Source organism: Pholcus phalangioides, unplaced genomic scaffold, assembly GCF_987345545.1.
Source record: "Pholcus phalangioides strain wild (caught in Gottingen) unplaced genomic scaffold, Ppha-v1.0 ptg000015l_1, whole genome shotgun sequence".
NCBI classification, from domain to species: domain Eukaryota; kingdom Metazoa; phylum Arthropoda; class Arachnida; order Araneae; family Pholcidae; genus Pholcus; species Pholcus phalangioides.
In genome coordinates, this window is record NW_028301608.1 from 99,794,733 (window position 1) to 99,822,627 (window position 27,895).

General features: G+C 39.5%; 1 protein-coding gene across 1 annotated transcript; it reads right to left on the reverse strand.

Moving 5' to 3' along the window:
* Positions 1–450: 450 nt before the first annotated feature.
* Positions 451–27,436, reverse strand: LOC149077189 (uncharacterized). Its single transcript, XM_089244933.1, has 2 exons — positions 27,134–27,436; positions 451–3,569 (listed from the first exon to the last, which is right to left on the reverse strand). The coding sequence occupies exon 2, from the start codon at positions 3,559–3,561 to the stop codon at positions 964–966; it is 2,598 nt and encodes an 865-aa protein (XP_089101059.1). The 5' UTR covers positions 3,562–3,569; positions 27,134–27,436; the 3' UTR covers positions 451–963.
* Positions 27,437–27,895: the final 459 nt, after the last annotated feature.

Genomic DNA, 27,895 nt, shown 5'->3' on the forward strand with positions numbered 1-27,895 from the left:
TTCCTCAGAGTTCTTTGAGGAAAAAATGCTGTATCATAAAATGCTATCATAAGTTACTTGGATAACTTTTTCTTCTGCCTCAATAGACCAGTCGAATTTTACTTGAACGGAATTTTCAAAATATGTGCGGAAAAGTAGCGTAAAGTTTGGAGGGGTGAAATTTCTGAATGCTTTTCTCCAAGATTATTGAGCGAAATTTTTTTTTAAGACTTTCAACATAGCATTTTCCCCCTCCAAACTTTACGCTACTTTTCCGGACATATTTTGAAAATTCCGTGCAAGTAAAATTCGACTGGTCTATTGAGGCAGAAGAAAATGTTATGTTGAAAGTCTTAAAATCTTTTTTCGCTCAATAATCTTAGAGAAAAGCATTCAGAAATTTTGTTCGACTCAGTAGTTATATTGTATTGATATAAGCTGACACGGCTGAAGCATGTTCAGACCACGAATAGATGCTTGAAAATTTTAATTCTTTCTTGGTGACAATACAAAACTGACAATGAAGAAAACATTTAATGCATAGTAAAAGCAATTTTCTTTTATTTCCATGAACTAGCAAAATCTGTATAAATGACTCTAAAGCACACATACATATACATGACTAATATGCAAAATTATCAAGCATTTACACATACATATTCACAAATATACAACAACGGACATCAAAGGAATAAAAAAAATTCAGATCGTTTAATACAATTTGGTAAATGCATTTTATGTAAATGTAGTCAGTTAAGTAGGCAGTACGCAGGGGTATACAATCAATTATACAAAATATATACACATACCACATAAAAATCAAGTATCACTAAAGAGGAACGTTATATACGAACGGATTTTGCACTGAGAAAACTTGGAGTTACGAGCAGTTAAATGATCGCAAATGGCGTAACCGAGCCTTATAAAATAAACTACCCTAAAATTCAAGGAGGAATAGGGCATGTCATGAGAAGAAAAAAAAAATCAGTGATATGCGTTGCTTCCATTTCGAGAGAAATTCGAAGCGCAAGAGTTAGTCGGTGAAGCGGAGTTCTTGGACATCAATAGCCTGGTGGAGTTCTTCGACGAAGACATGACACTTGCGAGAGCAGTGGTACTGTTCGTCTGAGAACCTGCGTGAGACGTCGAATGTATAGCCGAGGATCTGAAGTCTGAATCTTTCGTAAACCTGAACACTTTACTCCTCACGTAACCGAGAACTTTGGCTGTGCAGGAGAAAGCCACAAAGATGAACAAACCTTGGAGCGTGTTCAGTACCACAAACACGTACCATAGGAATTCTACGTCGGCGTATCCAGCTATTACCCCAACTGTCCAAGTGAGGCCCATTAGGATAAAGAGTCGGAGATACAGAGTGAAATTTCTCTTCTGGGTCGACGTTTGTTGCTTGGCCGTGGTCTTGGTTGTCATAATGATCATCTTCGCACTGGAGGCGAACAGTATCATGTTCGTAATTATAACCGTGAACAGTGGGACAGCGAAAAGTACCAAAAGGGACCGACGGTGTTTGAACCAGCACCTCGGCTGACCGAAACGTGGTCTGTACTCTTCCGGAAACATATCCGTGTACTCCGCCAGGACGGCGAGACACACGACTAGCATGGGAACCACCCACGAGTACACGGAATACAGGAAGAACCTCTTCGTTTGCTTACCGCTGGTCACGCGGAGCTCCGTGGTGGCCATCCTGAGAGTTCGCCAAACATCGAAGGCCATCGCGTTCATCCAGAAAAATGAGGATTGGAAGAAGTAAAATGTGAGGAATGCGACGACGACGCACGAAGTCGAATTCGAAAGTGTCACGCCAGCGATGTAGAATGAATATGCGCAGAAGAGTGAGACGCATTGGGACATGAGGTTCTTACCCGAAAGATTTTGGAGATCAGGTACTAGGAAAAATAGCACGGTATGCATCAAGAGACACATCATCGATATGCCCAGGCCTACGACTGTAACGTAACCCAGCACAGGAGAGAATTTAGCCTGAAGTTCCGTTTCTAAATGGGAACACACCAGCAAAGAATCTTCATGCGTGAAGTACGAATTTGGTTCATACAGCTTGTCATATCTGGGGACGTAAACTGTTTTATTTTCGAACATGATATATTCTTCTTCTTCAAGGGGTATGAGTAAATTTTTGGAGCAGTTCATAAAGCTCCCAACATTGCTCTCGACGGTGGACTTCGTGGAATTAACTTTCGGATCAATGAACGGATGTTCGGACACATTGACATTCGCAGAAACTTCATCTGTCAGATTGAAGTTTTGTTCGGAAACCACGATGTACGAAGCGTTTCGCTCACTGCTATCATTTTCCAAGACATTTGTGTCGTTACGGAGAGAGATAATAGGGTCCTGATAGATAACAGTGGACGTTTCCGAATCGTCGTCTTTCAAAGGAGTTGTCAGAGTTTCAACGGGAAAACACTCGCCATTCCTCATCAAAAATCCAGGTAGACACCTTAAGCTGCGGCACCTTTTAAAGAAGGGATCGAATACTTTCCCGCGTTCGCACCTCTCGACAAATCCGACGCTGCCACCTTTCCGTTCACTGATATCGAGTAGCAAAGAAAATGCATTATGTTCAAAAGTTCTGAATTCGAGATCAGTTGCATATTCCCTGAACCTGGCAGATTGACACGTCAATAAAGACACGTTCACTCTGTTGCAGAGAGCACAGTGAACGTTCCGAAAGCTGTCACTGTGGAAGTACCTCAGACCAGTGTAAGCTCTGCATTTGTCCCTCACTTCGTCATTGTCCCAGTCGGAAGGACAACTTGCCACCGATTGAGTTCGACATAGCCTAATCTTGCTCTCCAGAAGCGGCGGAATTACCGGATCAATCACGCAGTCGTGAAAGATCGGTTGCCCGTTGTCGTCATCCAAATAGACTCCCCAACTGGTGTTTTCGTATACTAAGTGATTGAAGACGTATTCGTGAGTCAGATTCATCCTGGATCTGTTGTAAAAACTCAAAGTGGCACATTCCAATCTGGGAGTCCACAGCGAGAGACTATCACTTTTGCCATTGCACAAACCACAGTAATAATTTTTGTAAGTGAAACCCGTGAGCGAATCGGTCACCGGCATCGAAGCCAACGGATCAGAAAAATCATCTTTGGGACGATGGCAAAAACTTTCGATGTCTTGACTCACTTGTGGGAGATCACAAGTGTCCTTGATGTAAATGCTGCCAAACTGACGAAGCTCACGGCACTTCCATCCGGAATCGAGTGGATCATCTTCGGAATTGCCGAAGTTCGGAGCATCTATGCAGCAATCTCCGTATTCTTCACAGAGGTAGTCGCAGGCGCAGTTTCTGTCGGACAAGCTGTCCAGCTCCCTGTTTCCCGAGCGCCGCTTGTAAGTGCAGCTGTCTCGTTCAGGACAGCTGTTACCGAACTGCTGAACTTCGGAATAGTTCATAGTGTATCGATTGATTGCTGAGACAGCGGTAAGACTAAGGCAGAGAAGTAACACGAAACACAGCAACTTATCCATGATTCGCGAGAGTCTTTTGCTCAGGAGAGTCGCGTGTGAGGGATCTTTTTTCCTGTCCATCCCAGTACCTAAAAAAAGAGGAAACAAAGTATTTCAATTAGCTCAACAAATTTCACAAAAATGTTTTCATACAATTTCAACGCACGATATGAAAAAAAACCGAATTCGACCGAAACAGCCACAAAAAGGTGCTTTAATACAACCCCTTGCAACAGGAATGACGTGTCCGAGTTCATGCTATTTGGATAATTTTTCTATAACTGGAAGGATTAAAAGTTTACCAATAAAATGCCTTGCGTGCTGTTGCCTATGCACCCTGTATATGATATGAAGAAATAAGTAGCAACAGGAACGATAGTAGATAGAAAAAAAATATCTGCATTTAGCGACTTATGCAAGATGAAAAATGATTACATTGCACAATGTCAAATAGATAATTTAAATTTTCTTGAGTTAACAACCCCGATTTTAAATTCACGTACATCTAGTAAAAAAAAGATGTACATGAAGATTGTTCAATTAAAATAACTGAGGAAGTTAATATTTTGAGAGCTACGTAAAGGAAAAATTTTTGGAAACTAGTTTTATTTGGCCTTGGTATCTGCACAGTATTCCAGATTTATGTACTGAGAGATGGCTACTTCTTTTATAAAACATTTTTAAACATACTAATGTTGTACAGGGACTATGATTAATTTAAAAGGGGAAATGCATGTGCGAGTCTATTTTTTACTCATATATATATATAATTCAGCGTTTCTCAACACGTGGTCCGTGCCGATGGCATAGGTGGTCCGCAGACAGACTTGATAAAATTATTCACCCTTTGTAATTGATATTCGTGTAATATCCATATGGGTTCAAATAAAGTTATACCTTCATACCGAGGTTCACCTCACATGATGGAGGAGAATGCAGGAAAATTGCCACCTACCTTAAATACAGGATATCGCAAAAAAAATCTGCCAAAAAACTGGAATTTAATGCTTTAAATGCAATTTGCTAATTACTGCTAAAATTTTTGAAGAGTTTGGAAATGAGGAATAGAACTGCAAATCATAGTTAACAAAAATGTACAGTATTTCTAGAAAAGAAAAAAATTCAAATCTGACTGATGACCATAATCTATTGAGAAAAATACGGTAATATCTTGGATCTTAAATAATAACCCGTAAAATATGGGACATCACCAATTGTCATCAAAAACCATTGACAAAAGTAGGCACAATCACCGATCATAATTAAAATTGCGGAAAAAAACGTTAAACCTGACAAATACGTGAGATGAATATTTATAATTTTTGCCATATATATAATTATCATTATGAAAACGCTGTGTGTATATTTTGACTTTGGTAATTGTTACAAATTCCAATAAGTATCGTTGAAAAAGCGGGCGGGACAGATTTATAAAAGAAAAAAATCAGAACGGAAATTACAAGTATGCCCCGCAATACGGAAAACGAAGTGGTCCTACAAATTGTTTCGGATATTTTACTGGCCCTTGTTTTCAGAGAGGTTGAGAAAACACTGGCGTAATTCAATCTTGATTCTATTAACGTAAAATAGTTTTGAAATGGATTGGAAACATTTTTTTTATTCCCCTCCTAAAATAAAATTACCTCTAATGTGATTTAATTCTACTCTCAAATAGTATGTATTTTATGTGTTTTACAAGATCATCATTCTTTGGTGTCCCACGTGGAGAAAAGCTTGGCAAATTTTGACCATTACTCCAACACCAAGTAGTGTATAACATGAGTGGTGGATGATGTAAATATGAAGATAGTTTTACATTAAAAAATCCCCAAATAATTAAATGCGTCTTATGTGTTAATGACATTATTATTAACGTTTAATTATTAAGATAATAATAATGTTAATAACATTAAAAAAAACATTTTTTCCTTCATATTTATGCATTAGGCTGCTTAATGTTAAAAAGGGTACCATCTTGAAATCGGATGATTCTTTCTGAATCACCCTATCAATGAGCTTGGTGGCAATATTGGTAAAACTTCCGTTTCTAAGATGTATCAGATATAAGCACATGGTTGAGGTCGAACAGGACACTAGTAATTATTGTTATCGGGGGGGGGGGGGTATATACGTTTTCTACACGCAATGAAACCCCGTTAAAACAAACTAAGAGATCGGTGGCTCGTTATAAACCAAGTTCAACTGCATGAGTAAAAGTCCGTTGCAAGGACGGTTCACAATCATGAGGAAGATTATTGTCAAAAGCGAATTTTCATTTTTTGCTTTCTCAGGTTATAAAATCGTAGAAAATTGCTCTTTCATCTGTAATTAAACTTTTCAATATTAAGGCTATCTGTTACTGAATGCTTACATTTTTTTGAATTGCTCATATTTTTGCGATATAGCCAAATCCCGGAAAACGTTAATTCTTAGTTATAGCGAATGCTGGTTAATTTCCAACACGCTGTAACCGAATATTTTTGTTGTTTTCAACATTAGCTATTTAAAAGTCACTCGTTATAGCGAGGTTCCCGTTATAAGCCGAACTCGTTATATCGGACGTGCACTATATTTACTTTCACGGTGGGTAAAATTTTGACGTGAATGCACTGTATAATATTCATGAAGCTGCGAATGTTCTCTCGGGAACGGGATAACAAACGCTTTTTAAAAAGGCAACGCACATGATTCAAGTGCGCATCAAGTTCAAGTCGAAGGCAATAGCGAAAACTTAGACTATGCAAATAACGTATAAAAAAAAAAAATAGAGGAAGGTTATCGACCTACATCGCATATAGAAGCACAAGAATCGGAGAGGAGAATCTTATATACGTATTATGTATACGTACTACTATAATATATTCCGTGCTTTCTTCCTGTGAGAACAGGCAGTAAAGAGGTCAACTGTGTGTACGGAAGAGAACTTTGACAGAGAAAACAGTTTTTTTATCATCTTTCCATAAAAAAAGGGGTTTTCTTACAAATGGCGGAAGACAAGTATTCTGCGGAAACACGTAAAAAAATATGGGGTACGAAGGACAAAAAGCAACCCTACCCAGACTCATCGATTCTTCTTTTTTTTTTTTTTACACCTGGTATCCTAGATATTGACTTTCCAAATCGGTTTCTGGGTTTTTTTAGCACATATAGATATGTTTTATTTCAAAACAGTCTGTTGTAACGGCATTCAAGAGACCGCTGAAAAATGTGGTTGTAGCGAAGTTTGAGGTTTTTCACACGCTGGCTTAAAATATTATTTTAGATGCCACCACGAAGTTATGGTGACGCGTGTGCTGGTGGATGTCTCGTTGTTTTAGAAATGTATAGATATGGAGGAGAAATTTTTTGGTTACAAGTCGATCGAAGCCAGGCTGAACTCCGATGTAAGGAGATGCTAGATAATGCCTAGCTGTTGGGTGGAATAAAAAAACAAAATATGAAAACTGCATGAGACAAGTAGCATGGGTGGAAATACTGGGGGGGGGGGGGATGGGGGGGCCTAGCGTCAAAGGCGGAGCCGATAGATCTAATGTATATGCGTGTACATGAACTGACATCGTGCCCCCCCCCCCCCCAATTGACTTTCAAGTCTATCTCAGCCTATGACAAGCAGTGTCACAAAGTGTGATTATTTCATCCTCAAATAATGAAGTAACCCAGTGTTTCCCATAGTGGGCAATAGCACCCTCTGGAGTAGGGGTTCTCAAACTTTTCGTACCCGGTAAGGTTTAGGAACCTTTCCCCCAATCGACGCTTATTCGCGGCTCTTCAGAGCAGTTTAACTAGAATTTCTTCGAAAAACCTTTGTCGAGGCCGCTACTCCACTTCGTTCCTTACAAAGGTTCGCAGCCCACCAGGGCACCGTGGCGTACAGCGTATATTCTCCTATTCTGGGGGATGCGGTAGAAACTTTTGTTTAGTATGCGATCCAGTCGTTGGTTTGAGTTGAGTCTCGGCGAGAAAAACAAATTTTTTTTAAAGAAGGGAGACGATGGAACAATAAGTTTGAGAAAGTATGAAGTAACCATACATGCTCGAGCTACGGGTCAAATATGTTCCTGATGTGGCCCATAATCTCAAACAATTTCATAAAAATTAACCCAGTGGCACATTTCTAGATAACTTACGTGGCACACGTAATATTTACAGATCGCTTGAGTGACCCGCGGCGCAGTCCTAGAGCACTTAAGCCTCCCGTGGCGCATTTACAGATTATTTTATCAGCCCGTCGAACATTTACAGATCATTTGAGGGACCTGCATCACATTCCACGATCATCTGAGTGAACTGTGTCACAGTTCCAGATCACGCAGGGTGAATTGCGGCACATTTACAGATCAATTAAGTAAGTAGTGGCACTATTTCACATGATTTATGCGGCCAGCAACAGATTTTCAAACCAATGAAATGGCCTGCACTCTCATAAAGGTTGAGCACCTTTGAAGTAACCAGGATTCTTCTCATACAGAGATGTTGAACACACCATGGAATTGTCTGGACTGATAAATATTAAGTAAGAGTTTTCAATGCTGATGTACTGCTTGAATTATAATCTAAGTAAAGGGTCTTCAACCTTTCAGACACAGCGGTCCCCACTGAAATTGCCCAAGAAGCCCGCGGGCCACCAACTCATACTGAAGTATTTATAATTGTAAGAAAAATCCTGATTTTACAAGGGCTTACTTATGTAATTTATACTGGCAGCTTAAGAGAAGGGACCAGTGGAGACCGAAGTCGTATTGGGGCTAAAATAATTAAGATTTTTTTAATTCCGAAATTATTTTTATAAATTATTAATTTTGATTAGTTCTGAAATCAATTTTTTCACTAATTCTGGAAAAATTACTGATTAAATTTATGATAATTAATTTTAGTATACAATCCACTTCAAATGATTCTTCAATCACTTATTTCATTAATTTTGAAATTATTTCCTTCTCCATGTATACAAGATTCATTGAAAGACTGGTTATTTGTGGAGATGATGATTACAAGGAAGAAAATTCATCTCTGCCTCCACGGGGACTCGAACCCATGCCTCTCGTTTGCCGGACGAGTGCTCTACCATCTAAGCCAGTGTTTCTCGAAGTGGGCGATGGAATGGTCCGGGGGGGGGGGGCGACAGAAGCTACGGATATAGCATAGGATTCTATGGGTTTGCTTGAGTTGGAGGCGATGAGGGAAAAAAATTTCCGAAGGAGGGGGCGATGGAACAAAAACTTTGGGAAACTGATCTAAGCTATGGAAGCAGAATATTTCAACCTTGGAGTGAATAATACGACGCTCAAAGGTTGAAATATTCTATCTGCTTCTATAGCTTAGACGGTAGAGCACTCGTCCAGCAAGCGAGACCGGGGTTCGAGCCCCGTAGTGGGGGGGGGGGGCAGAGATGAATTTTCTTCCTTGTAATCTTCACACACACACACATCTCCACAAATAACCAGTCTTTCAATGAATCTTGTATTAACAAGTGGAGAGGACATTTCTATGTATTCTCAAAATATCTTAAAATATTTTTTTTCCGAATAACTGAAAGGTTCGGACGAATTAAGGTCGAATTATGTTTGTGAAATCGGATTTTGACTGAATAATGTTACATATGGCTTCCGTTACAGGTTTTTTAAGTTAGTTTCTGCAGAAACCCACGTATTTCGTTGCTATGCCACACCTGAAATCGTGAGTTCTATAATTGAAACAACGGTGTATGTTTTACTGCGTCTCAGTTACCTTCCCAAATGGAAAATGTTTGTATACATACTAGCAGAAAAAATTTCCCTTCAGCGATAACTTTAATCGCGTCTCCTGTGCAAAGTTTGAAAAACGACATAGACCGTTATTTGTCCAAACCAGATTTCATTGAGTAGTGAAAATAATTCTTCACATTTTTTTTAATAGTGTTTTCTCACTGATTAAAAGAAAGCGCCCTTAAAATTTTGAAGAGTGAAATTACTCAACAAAAATATATTTTCGGAAAACACTAGTCCGAACCCTTCATTTATGCAATTGTCCATTCATATTTTCTGGAATTGTTTGTTCTATTAATTCTAAAATTATTTGTTCTATTAATTCTAGAATTATTTGTTCTATTAATTCTAGAATTATTTGTTCTATTAATTCTAGAATTATTTGTTCTATTAATTCTAGAATTATTTGTTCTATTAATTCTAGAATTATTTGTTCTATTAATTCTAGAATTATTTGTTTCGTTAATTCCAAAACTATTTCGTTACTTCTAGAATTAACCTCTCTCTCTCTCTCTCTGTTTTCTACCACTTCTCCGAGGGCAAAATGTGGCTCGCGAGCCATCCGTTCAACACCCGTGAACTAAGTAGTCTGGATTGAATTGAAATCCAAAAAACTCACTTCAAATAAAAGACGGCAAATTTTCTGAGATGACGAATGCATGGATTAAATCATACATGTCTCAACTCATGACCTGCGGGACAAATGCGGCTGTGGCCTACGATCTCAAACCTGATTTTGTAAAAATGCACTGGACGATTATTCATACTGGCGCATTGGTCTTTTTTCATGTAATGGTGATTAAACAGTGGTTATCCAACACAGGCTTTTTTCACTGCAGCTTCCACTATGGCCCCCACATCCTGGAGCAGGGCCCCTAGGCTGGGACCTATATCGGGCACCCAGATCAGATTTTCACTGGCCCCTTTATATTGAATTTATGGCGTGAAGAAATAAATGATGAGAATCGTCGCGGGCCCCAGGGCTGGAGCCCCGTGAACCCCACCCTTGTGGGGGCCATGGACTCGTGGTTAAAATTGCACCAACATCCAGCGTAGATTCCATGTGCAGGGACGTACGCAGGATTGTCCTTTGGAGGGGGCACAAAGAATGTTATCCCAACAAATTTCAGTCACTAACCTTCGAAAATTTTTGATATTTTCATTTTTTAAATAAAGATATTTAAAAATATTTTTGATTGTCTAGCAAGACGTGGCGAGGGGCGGAACTGTCGGAAAAATTGAATTTCGCCTAATTACTCGCAAGGTGCTTTTCAGTTAACGCTATGGTGGCAGGGCCGTCTTAAGAGCATCGTGGGCCCCGGGCCAAGTGGTTTTCTATGAGGCCTTACCTGGTAAATTCTAGAAGATTTCAACCGGATCTCATTTTTGTGAGGCCTCCGGGCCCATGCGTTAAGACGGCAATGTATGTTGGGCATCTTTTTATTCACAAATGATAATGGCAACTCCATTGAAAAAAATTAAAAAAGTCTTTTTTAAAATTAATAAAATAAAAGAATGAAATTTAAAACACGAATAGGAAAATCTGCAATTTCGTGAGAAAATAAAACGATAGGGAAAAAACACCACTCAACTTCGACAAAAGTAAATTTCACTATGAGTGATATTTCATAACTCATTGCGACCAATCACGAAATTTTAATTTGCGCAAAGTTCCTTATTATTTATCTAATGTAAGATTAGTTTATACGCATCCGAATGTATTCTAGATGGAGTGGGGGCGATGTCATAACGGGCCTATCTGACGAGATCGAGAATTTATAGCAAATATAAAATTAAATAGCAAATATGCGAGCTATTGACATATTACGGTACCATCATTTCAAAATGTGGAAGCAGATGGTAACACCAGCATAAACGCGAAACACAAGTACAACTCTGACTAGTTAGAAATTCCACCGAGGAATGTTGTGATTGAGGTGCACGTCTGGTTAAGTAGTTTTTTGGTACAGAAAAAAATTACTTTTTGTCGATAGAGGGCCAGGGAAACCAGTGAGAAAGGAGTGATGAGTGAACGTGTCCGAAACGTTCGTAAAGCTTCAGCCGGCGATTCGTGTGGCTGAGGTAAAACAACTTCACCATTACTGCTTTATTCACCGATATCAACATCACAACGAAAACCTTACGTAAGCGCCAGTAACAAGAAAATTCAGAAATGAGTACACCCTGCGTTTTATAGGAGACTGATATGCATATTTCCAGCGATTTGCTCTCGTGCATGCAGCACATTCTATCGACAAAAAATTGAACTAAATTCTTTTCTGTACCAGAAAAAAGCCATTTGTGAGAATAACTTTCGCAAACCACACTCAAATGCACCAATTCTTTCAATTTTAAAGAATTTTCAAACTATTTACGTCCTGTAAATTTGAATCCATTAAAAAAAGCTATTAATCCTGACAGGTTTTATAAGAGATTTCTACCATTAAATCTCTGGAATTACCGTGATGATCAATCTTACATGGATGTTCCGTTCTAATAATTTCGTATGCAGGCTGAGGCAATCCAAAATAGTTCTTGTCAAAAGGTGTGCCAGTCTATAAATGGATCTTTAATTCGAACGTATAATTCTTATAATAAGAAGCACAAACATTTTCCTAGTCCTAAATACTTCAATATACCTTTCCCCATCGACGTCCATTTAACAGACAGTTTATAGACAAAAGAAAAATAGACAATGAAAAAAGAAAAATAGACACTAAAGACTTTCTTCTCGCTTTCAGTCATGCGGATAGTATCACATATAAATAATATAAGAACACAGAGATTCTGGAAATTCCACTCTTGTTATGCTTCCACACAACCCTTATTTCTCCCCATATACATAAGGCTGGCACATTTGTGGGTCAGTGACGTCGAATCCAAAATGGAATCAAAACATCCGGGAGGTGGAGAAAAGCAACGATGCTGTTCCATTTTAGTTTTCGATCTTAAAGGTTTCTTATGGAAGAAGAGTTTGGTTTTTCGGCCATTAGCTTCGCTAGAGTTCATAGAAGGAAAAGAAGAAAAAAACCCACCTTCGAGGAACTTTCTTATGGTCTTACGTGTAAAGTGACCTTATTTTCGTTCGTTTTTGAGGTTTTCTTGGCTCTCATTTCTACGGGGGTAGAAAGGATCTACAGGTTTTTTTTTTTAAATAAGCCAACCAACGCCATGTGTATATTTCGGGAATGTATGTAACACATTAATTGGTTTCTCATGTCCGGTTCGAAAGCGGACATGCCCCGAGTCGTCTATTTTCACTTTTCTTCTCCCACCACCTCCTTTCATTTTGTTTTCACTGATTCACCTTTAATGATCTATCTGTTTTGGAGAAATATTACGTGGAAAATGCTTCCTAGCAATTCATGCAACGTCCCAAAAATGACATCAACTTAGTACTTACCCGCTTGCTCTCTTCATAAAATACAGGGTGTCCCATAAATTCGTAAATAGTTTGAAAATTCATAAAAAAACTGAAAGAATTGGTATGTTTGAATGAGTTTGCAAAAGAAACTTATTCCCACAAAGGGATTTTTTTTGGAACAGGACAAAAAGCATAGTTAAAATTTTTGTCGATAGAGGGCGATGCACGAAAGAAAATCACCGAATTCTGGACCTGAAATTTTCTTTAACCTTTCTTGTGCCCGAAACGTTTATAAAGCTTCGGTCGGAGATATGACCAGCTACAGCACTGTGAGGTAAAAGAACTCCAACAATAGCACTTTATCCACCTATGCCAACGTCAATGAAATACTTCTGTAAGTGCCACACAGGGCCGGACGAACATTTTGTGGCCCACTGTGAAAACGGTTTGGCGGCCCTCTAAAATATCTACATTGTGAGAGCTGTAGTGCACAGGTAAAGAGTTAATTTTTTTATTCTTCATTTTCGTTATACCTCTACCAAAAATTATTTTCTGAGGGCTCATCAGAACTTCGAAGCCCGTGAAAAGAATTCTTCTACAGCAGTGGTTCTCAACCTTTGGAAGCCCGCGGCCCGGTTGATTTCTTTTATGCGAGTGGAAGGCCTGGTCAACAAACACGACTGATGGGAAATAAATGGGTAAAAATGAAACGGTGAACCACTCACGGCCCGATTTGACTGATGTCAAGGCTCGGTTACCGGGCCGCGGACCGGGGGTTGAGAAACACTATTCCAGAGGATTTCGTGCATGTATGTCCGTTTAAACGCATGGGCATGTACCATATTTTACAAATTTGTGCCGTCATTTCGGGAATAAAAACTAAAGCAATGGTATTTATTTTCCGGAATGGTATTTGTAGGAATATTTTCCTCCCAAAAATAGGGACTTTTACAATCACGGTAGGTATTCTGGAGATCATTTTTCGGGAGTTCCAGGAGATAGAGTAGAAATTCGGGAGCCTCCGGGAGACTTGGCAGCTATGAAAAGGGTTTCGCGTCATTAACGAGACAAAGACTTGGCGTCATTAGTATCCAACCAAAATTTAGCCGTATTCGAATTGGACAGGGCCGGATTTTCAATCCTGCGAACTACGCGGCCGCAGAAGGCGCCAACTGAAGGGGAGAGGCGACGTTTTAGCACTAAAATATCATTCGCTTACACTTGATGAATGTCCAGAATCGCGGCTTTGTGTTTGAATATTCAAATATTCATTCCTCAAATATTTATGATTGAATTTCAGTCACTACCCATACCCGGGAATTGGTCACTCACTTTGACAGAATGGCTCACAGATTACCATCCGTTACATTAATCAACAATCTTCCATCCAATATATACCACTACATAGTACTTTCAATCTAATATGCCACTCTCCTGTCACATATGCTCCGAGATATCTCGCATAAGGGCGACTATACACATACACTATGGAGATGTATAGGTCTTTTAAAAAAAACACTTTCTACTTTTTGTTTATCAAATAGCTCCAGCGAAAACAGGGCCTTGTTATGAAATCATGTCCCGAATAGAGAGGAATGACAGGGATCATGACCACCCCCCCCCCCGTCAGAATCCAATACCGTTTTCTTCTTCCTTTTCTCATTGCGAAAGGGAGGCCCCCCCTCGGTGTGGGGGCGAGAAAAAGTTGGCCCCCTGAGGGCAGTTATCATTTGGAACCAGGGAAGAATTTTCTCTTTTCTTGCCTTTCATCCATTCATTCATTCCTCATCTGAAAGAAAAATTCTCTTTTTACTTACCTATCGATATACAACGTTGAAAGTATGCCAAGGACGAGGGGTCCCGAATGGGTTTAAAATAGACCATCCCATTATACCCTGATGACCTCCCGTTTTCTCTCAAGTGGGGAGTCCCCACTTTTACCGCTTTTAATGATTATATCAAGAATGTTTTATACGCGCAGGGGATAGAGGACCTGAATATAACATGCGTCGGCAAGGAACCCTTAATTAGTGAATTTTTTTACGAATATCAAACACTAGTCTTTACCAGTGTTTTTCAATTAGCACTTGTCAGCGTTTAGCGCATGTATGCTCAACTCATGGCCCGCGGGCCAAATGCGGCAATCGGAGTCATCTGATATGGCCAACGACGTCAAACCTTATTTTGTGAAAATGAACCAAGCGGCACATTAGAGTGAACCGCAGCGCAGGTACACATCACTTGATTGTCCGTCACATATTCTCAGAATATGACTTGAGTGACCCGCGGTGCATAACCTATATTTTTCCTGTTCTCTTCTATGCTGCCGAAATTTGGGACCCCTACACTGCTAGCAATATCGAGAAACTGGAATCAATACAAAATACATCCTCCCACTTTATCCACAACTGTTGGTCCTCTCGTCTGCGACGCATTGAAAGACGTTATACAAATGTCAATACAGTAAAACCCACCCTAATGGACACAGCTTCAGATGCGGTCATCTTTTTTTTGAGGCCAAACAATAATTTCCTCTTGTCTAATAAAAGTATGCATTTCAAACCCCTCATTACCAGTCAACCGTCTTTTACAGGGGAAATTTTTTGCCCAACTGGTGTCTGTAAAGAGGGGGTTTTAATGTACAGTAAAACCTCTCTTTAGCGGCGGACACCAGTGGGCCAAAAAAAATTCGTCCCATAAAAGAGGGGGGTAACTGCCTGGGCGGCAATTTTAGATGGGAACAAAGAACACCATTACAAAAAATTATCGAATTTTAAAGTCGTGGGGGCGGCAAAAATCCTAGTTACGGCCCCGATTAAGAGGGATTTCACAGTAGTAGCTATTTCAATTTATGGCCCAAAAATTCAGTGGTACACCCTTCATACTTGCCCACCGAGGTTAGAGATGCCAACTTTGAATAAAAAAAATTTATTATACATATATCTTCCAGAGACTATGGTCACAAAGGTACCGACATCCATTTTATAAAATATACCAAAAGAGTAAATGATCATTTATGTCCTCTCTTTCGTGGAATGGAAATCATCCCAACCACAGGATCCAGTCACCCATCCCTTTGTTCCTTTTCTAGGAAACGCACGGGAAGTGGAAGGGGGCTACCATAAATAAGAATCCAATCTAATAGTAGTAATCCTAGTAATGTATATAGAGTGTATTTCTCGGAGGGTTGACGAAGGTGATGAATGCCGTCCATGTCCGTAGGCGGCGTCACTGCAGGGTCGTGATAATGAGCATTTCCCCTCGCATGCAATAAAACCGGAAGACTGAAGATAAAAAGGCTGCTGGACGACCAATCAGATAAAAACATTTTCCAAGAACCAAAATGTTTAGTTCTAAAACTAATCATCATCTCATCAGTGGGAGGAAGTGATATCTACCGGAATTATCAGCATTTTAGAAAGATTGCACGCCATGTAAAAGTTACCAGCTGGTTTCACTCTAGAAGAGTCAGTCATCGGTCATTATTTACACGAGACGGATAGTCATTGGCTTCGGAAAACAATCTGAAACAGAAGGAAGACGATATACAGGCTGCCCCCCACACTGTCATTGTTTGCACAGCAGATATCTTTACAACCGTTGACTTCGGAACCTTACTTTAAATTACAAAAAATTTTTAAACATTAAACACAAAATAATTCATTCTAAAAACTTCAAAAATATAACCATTCCTGTAATCAACTTAAAAATGCACGTGAATACATGATTGTAAGTGAATTCTGTGTGTCAACTGGCCAATTACATATGTTTATATTTAAATATATGTTTTCTTTGTTCACTTTAAAAAAAATATCTAAATATATGCATGGCTTTATAAAATATTAACTCTCTAATTTATATTGACCCGCTGGAAGCACTTTCAGTCCCTTGGGGTCACAGTGTCTACTAGATGTCATTGTAATGTTATTCTTTGTGGAGTTTTATTTTTTTTGCGTTTTTCTCAGTTGTCTTGATTGTATGTTTTATTTATGACATGTATTAACAAGTGGAGAGCGACATTCAAGATATACAAAAGACTGGATGTTGTGAAGATATTTATTATTTGAGATGTTAATTTTTTAAGGAAGGAAAAAACTCATCTCTGCCTCTACCGGGAGTCGAATCCGGGTCCCTCGATTGCCGGACGAGTGCTCTGACCACTAAGCTACAGAGGAGATAGAGATTTTCCTTCGCTAGAGCGATTATACGCTGCAATCAGAGCACTCGTCCGGCAATCGAGGGACCCGGGTTCGACTCCCGGTAGAGGCAGAGACGAGTTTTTTTCCTTCCTTAAAAAATTAACATCTCAAATAATAAATATCTTCACAACATCCAGTCTTCTGTATATCTTGTATGTTTTATTGTTGTATTCAGTCAAAAAAAACCCAACATGCCCCCCCCCCCAAAGGTAGGGCTTACAAGCAGTAGCGGATTAAAGTCGGTCGAGGCACCGGGCGCAAAAGAAAATATTGGGCCCCTTAAATTAGGAAAAAAAGTGAAGTTTGTGTTTTCGGGGCCCTTTAGAAGTCGGGGCGCCCAGTCAGCTCCGTCATTTTCTATTTTTTGACGATATAAATTTGCCATAGTGGGGCCCCGTGAAAAGTCGGATGCTTTGGAAACCTTCAAAACATCCCAGCCATGGTTTTCACATGACGTGCAGTTTCTTAAGATCTCGAAAATTTATTTAAGGGGTCGCGCGCACAAAAAAAATTAAAACTTTTTCACGTAGTCCCATCGTGCCGAAATTTCAAACAATTGAAATGTAGATCCCGCTCCGAAAATTCATTTGCGAAAAAAATATTTTTTAATGCAATATTCATCGATATTTATAAATAATCACCGTTTCGGCAATTCATATCACTGTGTTAGGAAGTTTTCATTGGCTAAATATTCCCATTTTGGGGGAACTATACACAAAATAGAATGAACTCAAAGACTTATATATTTTTTTTTTTACTCACAGTAAATAGCAATTACATTTTTTGACAATTGCAAAACTTTTACAACTTTGAATTTAATTTATACGTTTCGCAATTTGTGAACCACAACCCCTTAATCGTTCGCGAAAAATGCTGAAAACGTTAAAGTATAATATCTCCGTTAATACTGCATTTAAAAATATGCAATTTTTTCGTAAATGGCTTCTCAGAGCCGCATTTATATTTCACTAACTGGGAGTTTTAGCACACAGGGAATACACAAAATACACATTGATATTTATAATTTTTTACGTGTACGAAACCTTGGAAAATTTAAGACATTTTGAGTAACCACACGTCATTTGAAAACTTTTTGTAATTTTAAGTATGTTAAGTCAACGGTTTCAGAAAACATCTGTTGCGCAAACAATTTGGGACAGCCCATAAACAACCTATTTTATCTTGTAAACGTTTTCAAGACATTTGGGGGGGGGGGGGTGGAGACCATTTTCTGTGGAATTCCAGAAAAATACTTTGCCAAAGATGCTATTAATAGCGTGAGAAACAGAGCTTAAAGCACCGATGCCCAGTGTCTGTAACATCCTATACATGTTTCTCCTCCCTCCCCTCTGTAATCCGCTTAGTCAGTCATAGCAGTCTTCCGTCGATGACTGATCACAGTGACTATCACTTGACAAGTACGTATACATACAATGGCTTTTTTTTTCTAACGCTGGGATTGCACTAATTTCTTCGGTGTTCACGATGACAATTGTACCATGACGGTCCCCTCCTCATAACATTGTATCTTTCACTTCGACAATAGTATAATCCGATTATTATTCATACGATGCTCATGGTTGCTTATACTGTGAAAAACTTGATCCTGGGTGTGCGGATGTGGTTTCAATAAAAGAGTTGCCCACAGGAAGTGGTGTGGAAAGATCTTATCACTGTGGGATGAGCATAATTTCAGATCCTGTTTCAAAATAAAGGATACAATAATCCATATTTATACCGTTCTGTGTATGAAAAATCTGCAAGCTGTTGTAAAAAGCTGGCGCGGAAGGGCTTTAAGAAATTTTCTACCCTGTGAGTGTAGACAATTTTTTATTCCCCCACATACTGCAGCAGGGCCCCTACGCCGAGATCTTTGCTGGGCTCCAGGTCACTTGCCACTGGCCCTATTATGGCAGGGGTTAACAAATCGCAATCGGATCTAGGCTTCAGAACAATTTTTAGGCGCTAAACTTTTTTTTCCCGATTTTTCAGGTGCAAAGCGTGTGGTAGTCGAGCGGTCATAGTAACGGATTCGCGTCGCGAGGTCTCGGGTTCGAATTCCACCGTCGCCACAGTGGTGGTCAGCTGAAGTTGGTTTTCTGTGGTTCCCAACTTCAGGGCGCGAATGCGAGCCGATCTCCCCCTTTAAAAAGCCTAGCCACAGAGAGGAACAAACCTACAAACAGTACAAATGTAATTCAATCATAACACATCACTCACTTTACTTCTGAAATATGGATGGCGGCGGCACTGAAAAATCAAACACTACATACACACTCAGACTGTTAGGTACACAGTTACACTTCCGGCACAACTCATTGGGTAGTAAATCGCCCACAGATGGTGATAGACCTGAGTTGTTGTTTCGGTTTGAAAGAAAGGGACAAAGTGTGACCACCTTCAGTATCGATAGATACGCTGATATGAGTTCTAAAAAATTTGTATAGACCTTCGGATTAAAATTTAGTAACTACACATTTGTAACTGTAAAAAATTGTAATTTGTAAAAAAGAAGATAATCTTCCTGGACTTGGAGCCTTTCTCCCCCCCCCCCCCCCTTGTCAGGGCCATGAAAAGTGCTCTGGTAGAAATATGTTATTTCGATCGCGTTTTACGGCCACTCCCCAGGAAATTTAAGTGTTGCTGAATGATGGCCAGGTGTAGAAACCAACCTTTCTTCCTGTGGTTCTCGGTAATGTGTGTGCTTGTTAATGAGGCCAAACTCATTATCACCAAGGCTGGACAAATTGAAAAAAATCTTAGGCGCAAAAGAAATTTTTATCCAAAGAAAAAGGGTCCACAGTAATGCTCATTTGATCATTTTTGTCGTACCACGGTCATTTTCTGCGAGGGCTAATTAGACCGGGACCTACAATTTATTGCCCATTCCGAATGGCAGGCTTGTTTCACAGTAATGCTTCTTTTGACTTTTCAGGGAGTGACTTTTCACACGTTGGCAGATATGCTGCTACAAATTTCAAACAGTTTGTGCTGCAATTTACTAACTACACAAAGAAAACTTTAAACGCCAATACTAATTTTTTAGTCGTCCAGCCCCGATTTTATGACTATTATTTCTAGTGTAATTTGATAGAAGATAGAATTTGAGGTTAGGACTTTGCTAAGCAGTTATAGTTAAAATGAAATACGTGCCAATATATTGGAATTCTTGTTTTACCGCTTATCGTTTTACGGCTCAAAGTAGCAGCACCGACTTGCTGAAGTCCGGCAGTGGTTACTGGCATGTTCTTAAATGTGATTACATGTTCGTGGACCTAGATTAGATGGCTTTAACTGTCAACGTCAGCGATTGCAAAACGGTGCCACGAGATGTTTAGGTGAAAAAAACATTATATTGATTACAGTTCAAGGCTCGACAAATCCCAGGTGCCCAGCCATTATGGCTTCTAAAAATTCGTATACGTGTCTGAAATTTTCTATGTGTGGTTACTAAATTGTCGTCAGAGCAGCAGAAAATTTTTGGAATTCCTATCCAGTGTAGTCTTAACGCATGGCCCGGGGACCTCACAAAAACGAGGATTTGGTTGAAATTTTCGAGAATTTGCCAGGTTGGGCCGTCAGGAGAATCATTTGGCCGGTTGCTTACGTTGACGTAAGTTGTTACGACCCACGTTGCTCTTAAGACGGCCTTGTTCTTAGTGTATTTACCAATGAAAGAGGGTCACCATGTCTTGGAAAAGTCCAAAACAACATTATTTTAAATCTGTTTCCGGAAAAATTCGCCGCTCCAAAAAATTTGTTCTCGCTTCCAGATTACTATTACGGTTTTGCGATTAATCAAGCTCTGCAGTACAGTAACATGGGATTTTACTCGAATCACTGTGCAAACGTGATTTTGAATGCCATCGAAGTGCGTCGAGATATGAATTATTCTTAAATGCGTCACGAGTTAAAAAATTCTGTACACAAAATTAATATAGATCAGTACTGGATAAATAGCAGGCCAGATTTTTTAGTCGCCATGGAGATTAGAAAATCGGTATTGGCCCCGAAAAATTTCTAAATGTGGTTGCTAAACCGGCATCAAGTTCTAAATTGAGTCTACGGGGGACACAAAATTTTTTTGATTTCATTATGCTACTCCTTTTAACATGAAAAGGAAAATAAAATTATTGAGGACCGTTTTTCTTTAGCAAAATATCATGCTTTTCTCCTAAAAAATTGGGCCTGCACTTAAATATTTTTTCGGTTTGTCAAGTCCTGATATAGACCAATGTAAAAATAATTTTGAAAAATTAAGCTCTACACCAATCTGCAATAATTTAACATTTGAATTTCGAGTGAAGCAGCCACAGAATTTTCGATGTTTATTTTGTTTTCTTTGAATTACGATACTCAAAATGTTTGAGTACATTACATTGTTTTGTTGTATTACATTGCACGTTGTTATTGTTTTGAGTTTTGTTATTTTACAAAACGTTTGTCATATAAAGATGACTAACTATACAACTTAACCGTACATGCACCTCGTACACATTCTTCGGAATTTCTAAGGAACCAGTACATGCCGGAATGTGTTTGTTCTAAGTATGTGGGGCCCCTAACGTATTCATGTTGTCAGTTGTGCTTGTTACGTGTTCTTTGGTGATATCTGCCTTCCTTATTTCGAAGTGAAGATAGTAAACGCTGTAGATCTGCCTGCTCTCTTGAGAGAGAGAGACTTTTTCAAATGGGAGAGCGTTCGCTCCTCTAAGTTGGAAAACCGCAAGAAAGATGATTAACTGGAAAATACGGTGGCCGATGGTTGTTGAACTTCTCTAATACATACTCGGATTCTTAAAATGATATAACTAGAAACGAAATGTAATGTTCCTTTCTGGAGAACAAACAAACACTTGGTAAGAACGGTCGTAATCTTGAAAAGGCGTCGTATTTGAACACCAACGACCACTTGAGAAGTGCTCTCGAGTGCATCGAATCGAGGCCCCGAGAGATAACAGAAAGATAACCCTTTGCGTGAACAGTCTGAACTTGAGAGGCTATCTCACCATAATCCATCATCTTCTACAAAAGACGAGCCACCGCGGTATGTAAACATGCCTTTCAAATATTTGCATGACCATTGCTTGCTTGCTCTGATTATTGCCATTTATCAGCTAGTTTCGAACGAACCGCGCCTTCTCCTGAAAGACATTTCTCTTCCTACAATCATTTCCAAGGTAAAAATGAACAGATAAAAACCGAACGGCTGCCTGTAACGTCCAGTCAGCAACACTGACAATTTGAATTTCTATATCATTGATCTATAGTGCGGGAATTATATTGCATGATATTCTATTGGGCTATAATCAGGCCAGTTTTTAGGGTCTCTTTTGCCCCCGTGACAAAGGTCGGTTCTGAAGATATTCGGGACCAAAGAGTTAGTTCAAAATATTTGGATTATATATTGAATTTTGATTTTATCTGCTCAACAAAGCAATGGATTGGAATCCTATTAATTTATGTACCTGACAGATGGAAAAATGTCTCGGGCCTTATTAACAGACGCTAAAAGACAGGAACCCATGGCCATAGGCAGATACGAGAGGAAGCGATCACCTCCATCGCCCCTCCCCCGTTAAGTGGAAAAAAAATTGTATTGGCATCGCGGGAGGGCGGAGGAGGGCATTTGCCCCACCCGCATCAGCTATTTCCACATGGCTGCCACATCCTTCAGTAGGGTACTTAAACCAGAGAGTTTGGTACGCCTCATATCAACCCCCAGCTTAATCTTTTCGTTGAGACAAAGCAGCGCGCAATGTTTTGGTTCGGAGGAAGTAGTCCTCTTAAGACTTAGCGGGATTTGTCAAACGCTGTGGTTAGGGCCACAAACAACACGTTCCTGCATTCACAATTTGTCAGAAGTTCCTCAGAGGAATGTCTACGTGGTGCGTGTGCGGTTAAGTTGTTATTACACAGAGAGGGGAAAAAAAAAATTCTAGACTCCATACTTAGCTGGAGACTCAGTCTCTCCCCCTTGGGAGGGGGGGGGGGAACGGAGCCACAACAAAGGGGGAGCAGGCAGATATGGTGCCCCGGGCGTCGGACCAGAGGAAGCTCAAATTTCAACTGCTTTCGCACAAAGCCGCAAAATAATTAAGTCTGGCTCTGCTTGTGTAGGCAGTCAAATATTACATTCCCTATCCACCGGGTCAGTGAAGTGTTCAGCAAGCCAAATCCAGTTCGCACGACCATTACACTTCTCGTGAAACCAACACACAGGAAGTTTTTTTAGTGGTATAATGACATTTTCTCCAAAAATTAGTCGAGATGAGATAGAAAATTGTTTCTATTTTATGCTAAGGTCCGACTGGGTACGGACCGTGCTATCAAGTTCTAATGTTATTGAACTGGGAGCACGTAAAATGTGCGACCGTCCCTTTCAAGAGCTAGGGGTGTTGTGTGTTGTTTAGAGACTTTCTGAATATTGGAAAATGGAAAATAAGGTGAATTTGGGAAGACAAGTTTGTTGCCCCCACCGAGAGAATCGAATGTAGGACCTTTCGCAAACTGGGCAAGAAAGGAAGTCTCTTGATTTGATGTATCGTGGGCTGAAAAAAAAAACACCTATATCTACTGCCGCCGCCTAGAGGCCAATCGCTGAAATGAAGCAGCTACAATATTTCTGCTCAGCAAGTGTTTACTTGCTGAGCAGAAACATAAGGGGGACCTAAAATAAACATTGCCCTACATTTTAAGGGGAGAGGGAGAAAGGTGGACATGCCTCTGTTTGGTATATTTGTCAGCGAACTACCCCAGTTTACAAGATGTCAAAGGTTCGATTCCCGGTGGAATACTTAAAACGGCCCGGCGAATAAGATTCGTCAAAAAAAAAAAAAAAAATATTTATATATATATATCCAAAAACACGCCCTAATAAATATGTATAAAAATTATTAAAATCTATTATTTATTTTCGCGGTGGTAAAGGACAAACCATTCTCTCATTCATAATGAAACCGTGGCAGTCTTCAGAGAATGTAGCATATTCTGCCACTCTCACTTCTAAGCATAAGATTCCAATTATGAATGAATGTACGAATATGTCCGGCCCGCTAAGAAAAAAGTTTGCCCATCACTGGTGAATTTTCTATAGAAGAAATTTCTTTTATAGAGTCCAGTGAGAAAGGTAGAGTCGCCCTTAGGGATGTGCGACAGGTGCGGTCACACCGAACCCCGCGGTTTTTATTTTTTTTTGGGGGGGGGGGGGGGTCCACCCCGCATTTACGGTAATGATAGTTTCTTTCCTAAATTTCGAATTTTCGCGAATTCTGAATTTTGATCAATTCTGGAATTTCGAATTTTCGCGAATTCTGAATTTTGATCAATTCTGGAATTTCGAATTTTCGCGAATTCTGAATTTTGATCAATTCTGGAATTTCGAATTTTCGCGAATTCTGAATTTTGATCAATTCTGGAATTCCGAAATTTCATCAATTGTGGGAGTATCTCTTTCATTTATTCTGTTTCTTCTAAATTTTTTTAAATTCCAAAATTTTGAATTTTCATCAATTCTAGAAGTATTTGTTTCATTCATTCTGCTTACTCTGAATTTCTATCAGGTCTGGTTTTTGTTCAGATTCATCGATTCTGAATTTACATTAGTTTTCACACAATTTCTTTCATTAGGTCTCAATTTTAAATTGATTTTGAAAAAAATTATTTCTTTAATTTTTTTTTAAATTTCATTAAAAAACTTTTGTGTAAGAAATTTTCATTAAATTTTGTTTGTCCAAATTTGTCTTTTTTTGTATGGAAATTTTTCAGCATTCCTGTAGTTAGTTATAATGTATGCGTTTTTGGATGTGCCGATTTCTCCCTTCCCTACAGATTATACAAAATCTGGGACAAGGGGCCTCGAAATCATTAAGAAGCCTCTGGCCCCTCGTCTGGTAAGGGTGGTAATGGGGAAAGACGGAAAAAAAAACCAACGATTGTAACTCGAAATACGAAAATAAGACCCAAACACAGCTGTTCCGAGACACGGTTCGAGGTTTGAAGAAGGGCTAAAATAGCCTCGAAACAGCTGTTAGGTGTATTGTTTTCGTATTTTGAGTCATAATCGTTGGTTTTCATTTTTCTCGCAATTTCAAGCAACAAAATCTACGATTTCGCAAACTCCCCTCCATTTTGGTTGCAAATTCAAAAATGATAGACAAGAAAAATGGACAATGAAAAACATGTAACCGATTGAATTGCTTTCGTCCATATGTCCAATAGACCGGAAAATGACATTACAATAGTACACTACTAACCTATTGACAAGATCAAGAACACAGATTCCGTTCAATTTATTCCATACCAATTCCTACACGTGTGGATTACGGTAAGAACAAAACAAATTTCGCCCTAATTTAATGATTTTAAAAACCAAATTGCGAATGGGTTACGGTGCCAAACTGATACTACGCATTGTCATGATGGAATAGAGGAGATATTTAATATAGATATATATTATTCAAATATTTAACATTCATACATGCTTATCCCCCCCCTTCCCCCTCAAACACAGGGCAGTCTGAAGAGCATCATAGATTCTCCCCCTCCCCCAGGTGCAAAGTGAATTTTCTCAGGCACCCCCCCCCCCCCCCGCCAGATATGCCTGTCCACCAGTTAAGAACACCTAGTGAGGTCCTCTGTATTTGAAACAAGAGGACCACGCCATATGCGCGGATCCAGGGGGGGAGCGATTGCCCCTCCCAACGGTCAAATAATGTTGGGAAAATTTATCTGTCCCGTGATCCAATGCACCTACACAATAATATCTCTTCTCCGGCACATCGCCCTCGATCGTAACCCTCGAAAACTGAGAAACTCAGTTTTTGAGGGTTACGCCGAGATACGCTCGGCTTCATTCGCAGCTGAAGATTGTCTGCCTCGGCTGCGACCATTTGAGCCCACCCCCAACAATAATTTTTGAATATGCAAGGCAACTTCTCTCACCTGCGTACGCAGTCGTACTCGAGTCCCGTACATACGGGACGACCAGCAGCTTCCCCGGAACCGCATGTTTTCATGTCAGCGCCTCTGCTTAGACATAGCTTTATATAGCATACACGCCTTATTACAAAACAGTAAACATCACAGGCGGCAGTTTGGTCATTTTGCTGTCTTAAGAGGCTCGTATTTTTTTTTATATGACAATGAACTTACACCATTAAGCCAAAAACACAACATACCAAAGTTTTAGCTCTTTCTTGTCAAAGTATATTAGAGAGAGCAAAAAATTCAATATTTCAGTTGTTTCAAGGCTTTTTAAACCCCCTTTTCAGAAAGCCTTATGTATTTAGATATTTTAGAGGGCCACAAAATGAATTAAAATACTTTCAATATTGCATTTTGACTATGACAGTTAATAATTCCCCAATTCTATTAAAAAATTAGCCTAGTTTCACTCATTAACAAACACGCCCGCTCCCATCTAACCTCTCCAACATTACAAGAGGGGTGCCAAAATGCGCACTTGCCCCGGGTGACCAAGCATCTAGTTGCGGCCCTGCGTCTTGTCATAACTTTGCCGGGCTCCCAAATTGATATTCTCACAAATTTATAGAGCAAAAAATTTAATATAACCGGTTATCCTTCCCCCTAATGCAGGGGTTCTCAAGCGACGGCCCCGACAAAGGTTTAAAGGTTTTTCGAAGACTCTTTGTTGAACTGCACTGGGGGCCACTTCTACCGCCCCTTCTGGACATTTCCATTGTACCCCCCACAGGACCACTTTGGGAAATAAAGCTGTAATGTGGCCCTTTTAAATACAGTGGGATTCCCCTACTGTATTTAAAAGGGCCGCAAAACTGTTTTCAATGATTGAAGCCATAGCCTTAAACTTGTACCCGGTCCTGAGCCACGAGATATCCCCCAAATATTTGCCACAATTTCAAAACTAATTGGCCACAAACAGGACCTACACAAACTACAGTCGTTCCCGCTTGGAACATCTTTCCCGCATAGTGAGACTTATTATCGTGGTCCCAACTCATTAAGATTTCTAGTTAAAGTGTTTTCCCGCTTACAACGTTTTTTTTTCAACTCTTTCACGGCGAATATTCGAAAAACGTTATAAGCGGGATCCACTGTATATGATTTTTGATGCGACTCCCCCTTCCCAATTAATTTACCCATATAATTGAACTCTGCGTATTTTAGACTAAAATTTTTAACATACAACATAGCAAGAAATTTATGCAATTCGAAACGGGGGGGGGGGGCAGTAATTTTTTCCGCACATAGCCCGCGCTTCTGGTAAGCACGGGTCTCATTGAGCTGACATAATATTGTTAAGAATACCAAAGAAAAAAAAAAAATTGACCAATATTTACGAACATCGGAGGGGAAAATCTTACCAGAACGTAGTGAATTGACGTGTAATATCCGAATGCTAAATTTAGTTCTGAAAAAAACACTAAACGCAAAACTTATTCATAGATTCATCCGTTATCACGATAAAACTTAGTTGGCATCGTTTTGTTTTAAAAATCCAGTTGCAAATGAGAATTGCGTGTTTGAACTTGAAACACGTGCACACATATACACACACACACAAAACAGTTGATTTGAGAGAGAAGGATCAACAACCAACCGTCCAGCTCCGAGTCTGATTCACAACTGGTTGCAAAATGCACTTTCCGTGAGTCATTGCGTCCCGAAGTGGGGTAAAACGAGTTGCTGTTTTATAACAACAAAAGGGAAAAGAACGAGACCCCATCTTTCAAAAAGAAGAACGGGGTGCAAGAAATGACGTGGCTGCATTTCGCCGAATCTTGGCGAAATCTTCCAAGACGCCAAAAAATGCTTCTTTTTTTTTTTTTTTTTTTTTTGCAAACAGATACAATCGAATCCCATTTTAACGAATGCCGTTATAGCGAAAATCTCGTTTCATAGGAACACTTTTCTAATCCCCCAAATAAGTTTAGTAGGAGAAATGCAAAATACCTCGAATTCCTTTATAACGAAATTTTGTTATAACGAAGTGATTTTTCCGGTCTCTTGGTGTTCGTTATAACGGGATTCGACTGTATACATAATACATACAGTCGAATCCCGTTTAAATGAATACCGTTATAGCGAAATTTTCGTTTTGACGAAAACTTTTTAATCCTCCAAAG

Excerpts from the sequence above, each read along its gene's own strand:
- LOC149077189 (XM_089244933.1), bottom strand. The coding sequence starts at position 3,561 with ATGGACAGGAAAAAAGATCCCTCACACGCGACTCTCCTGAGCAAAAGA.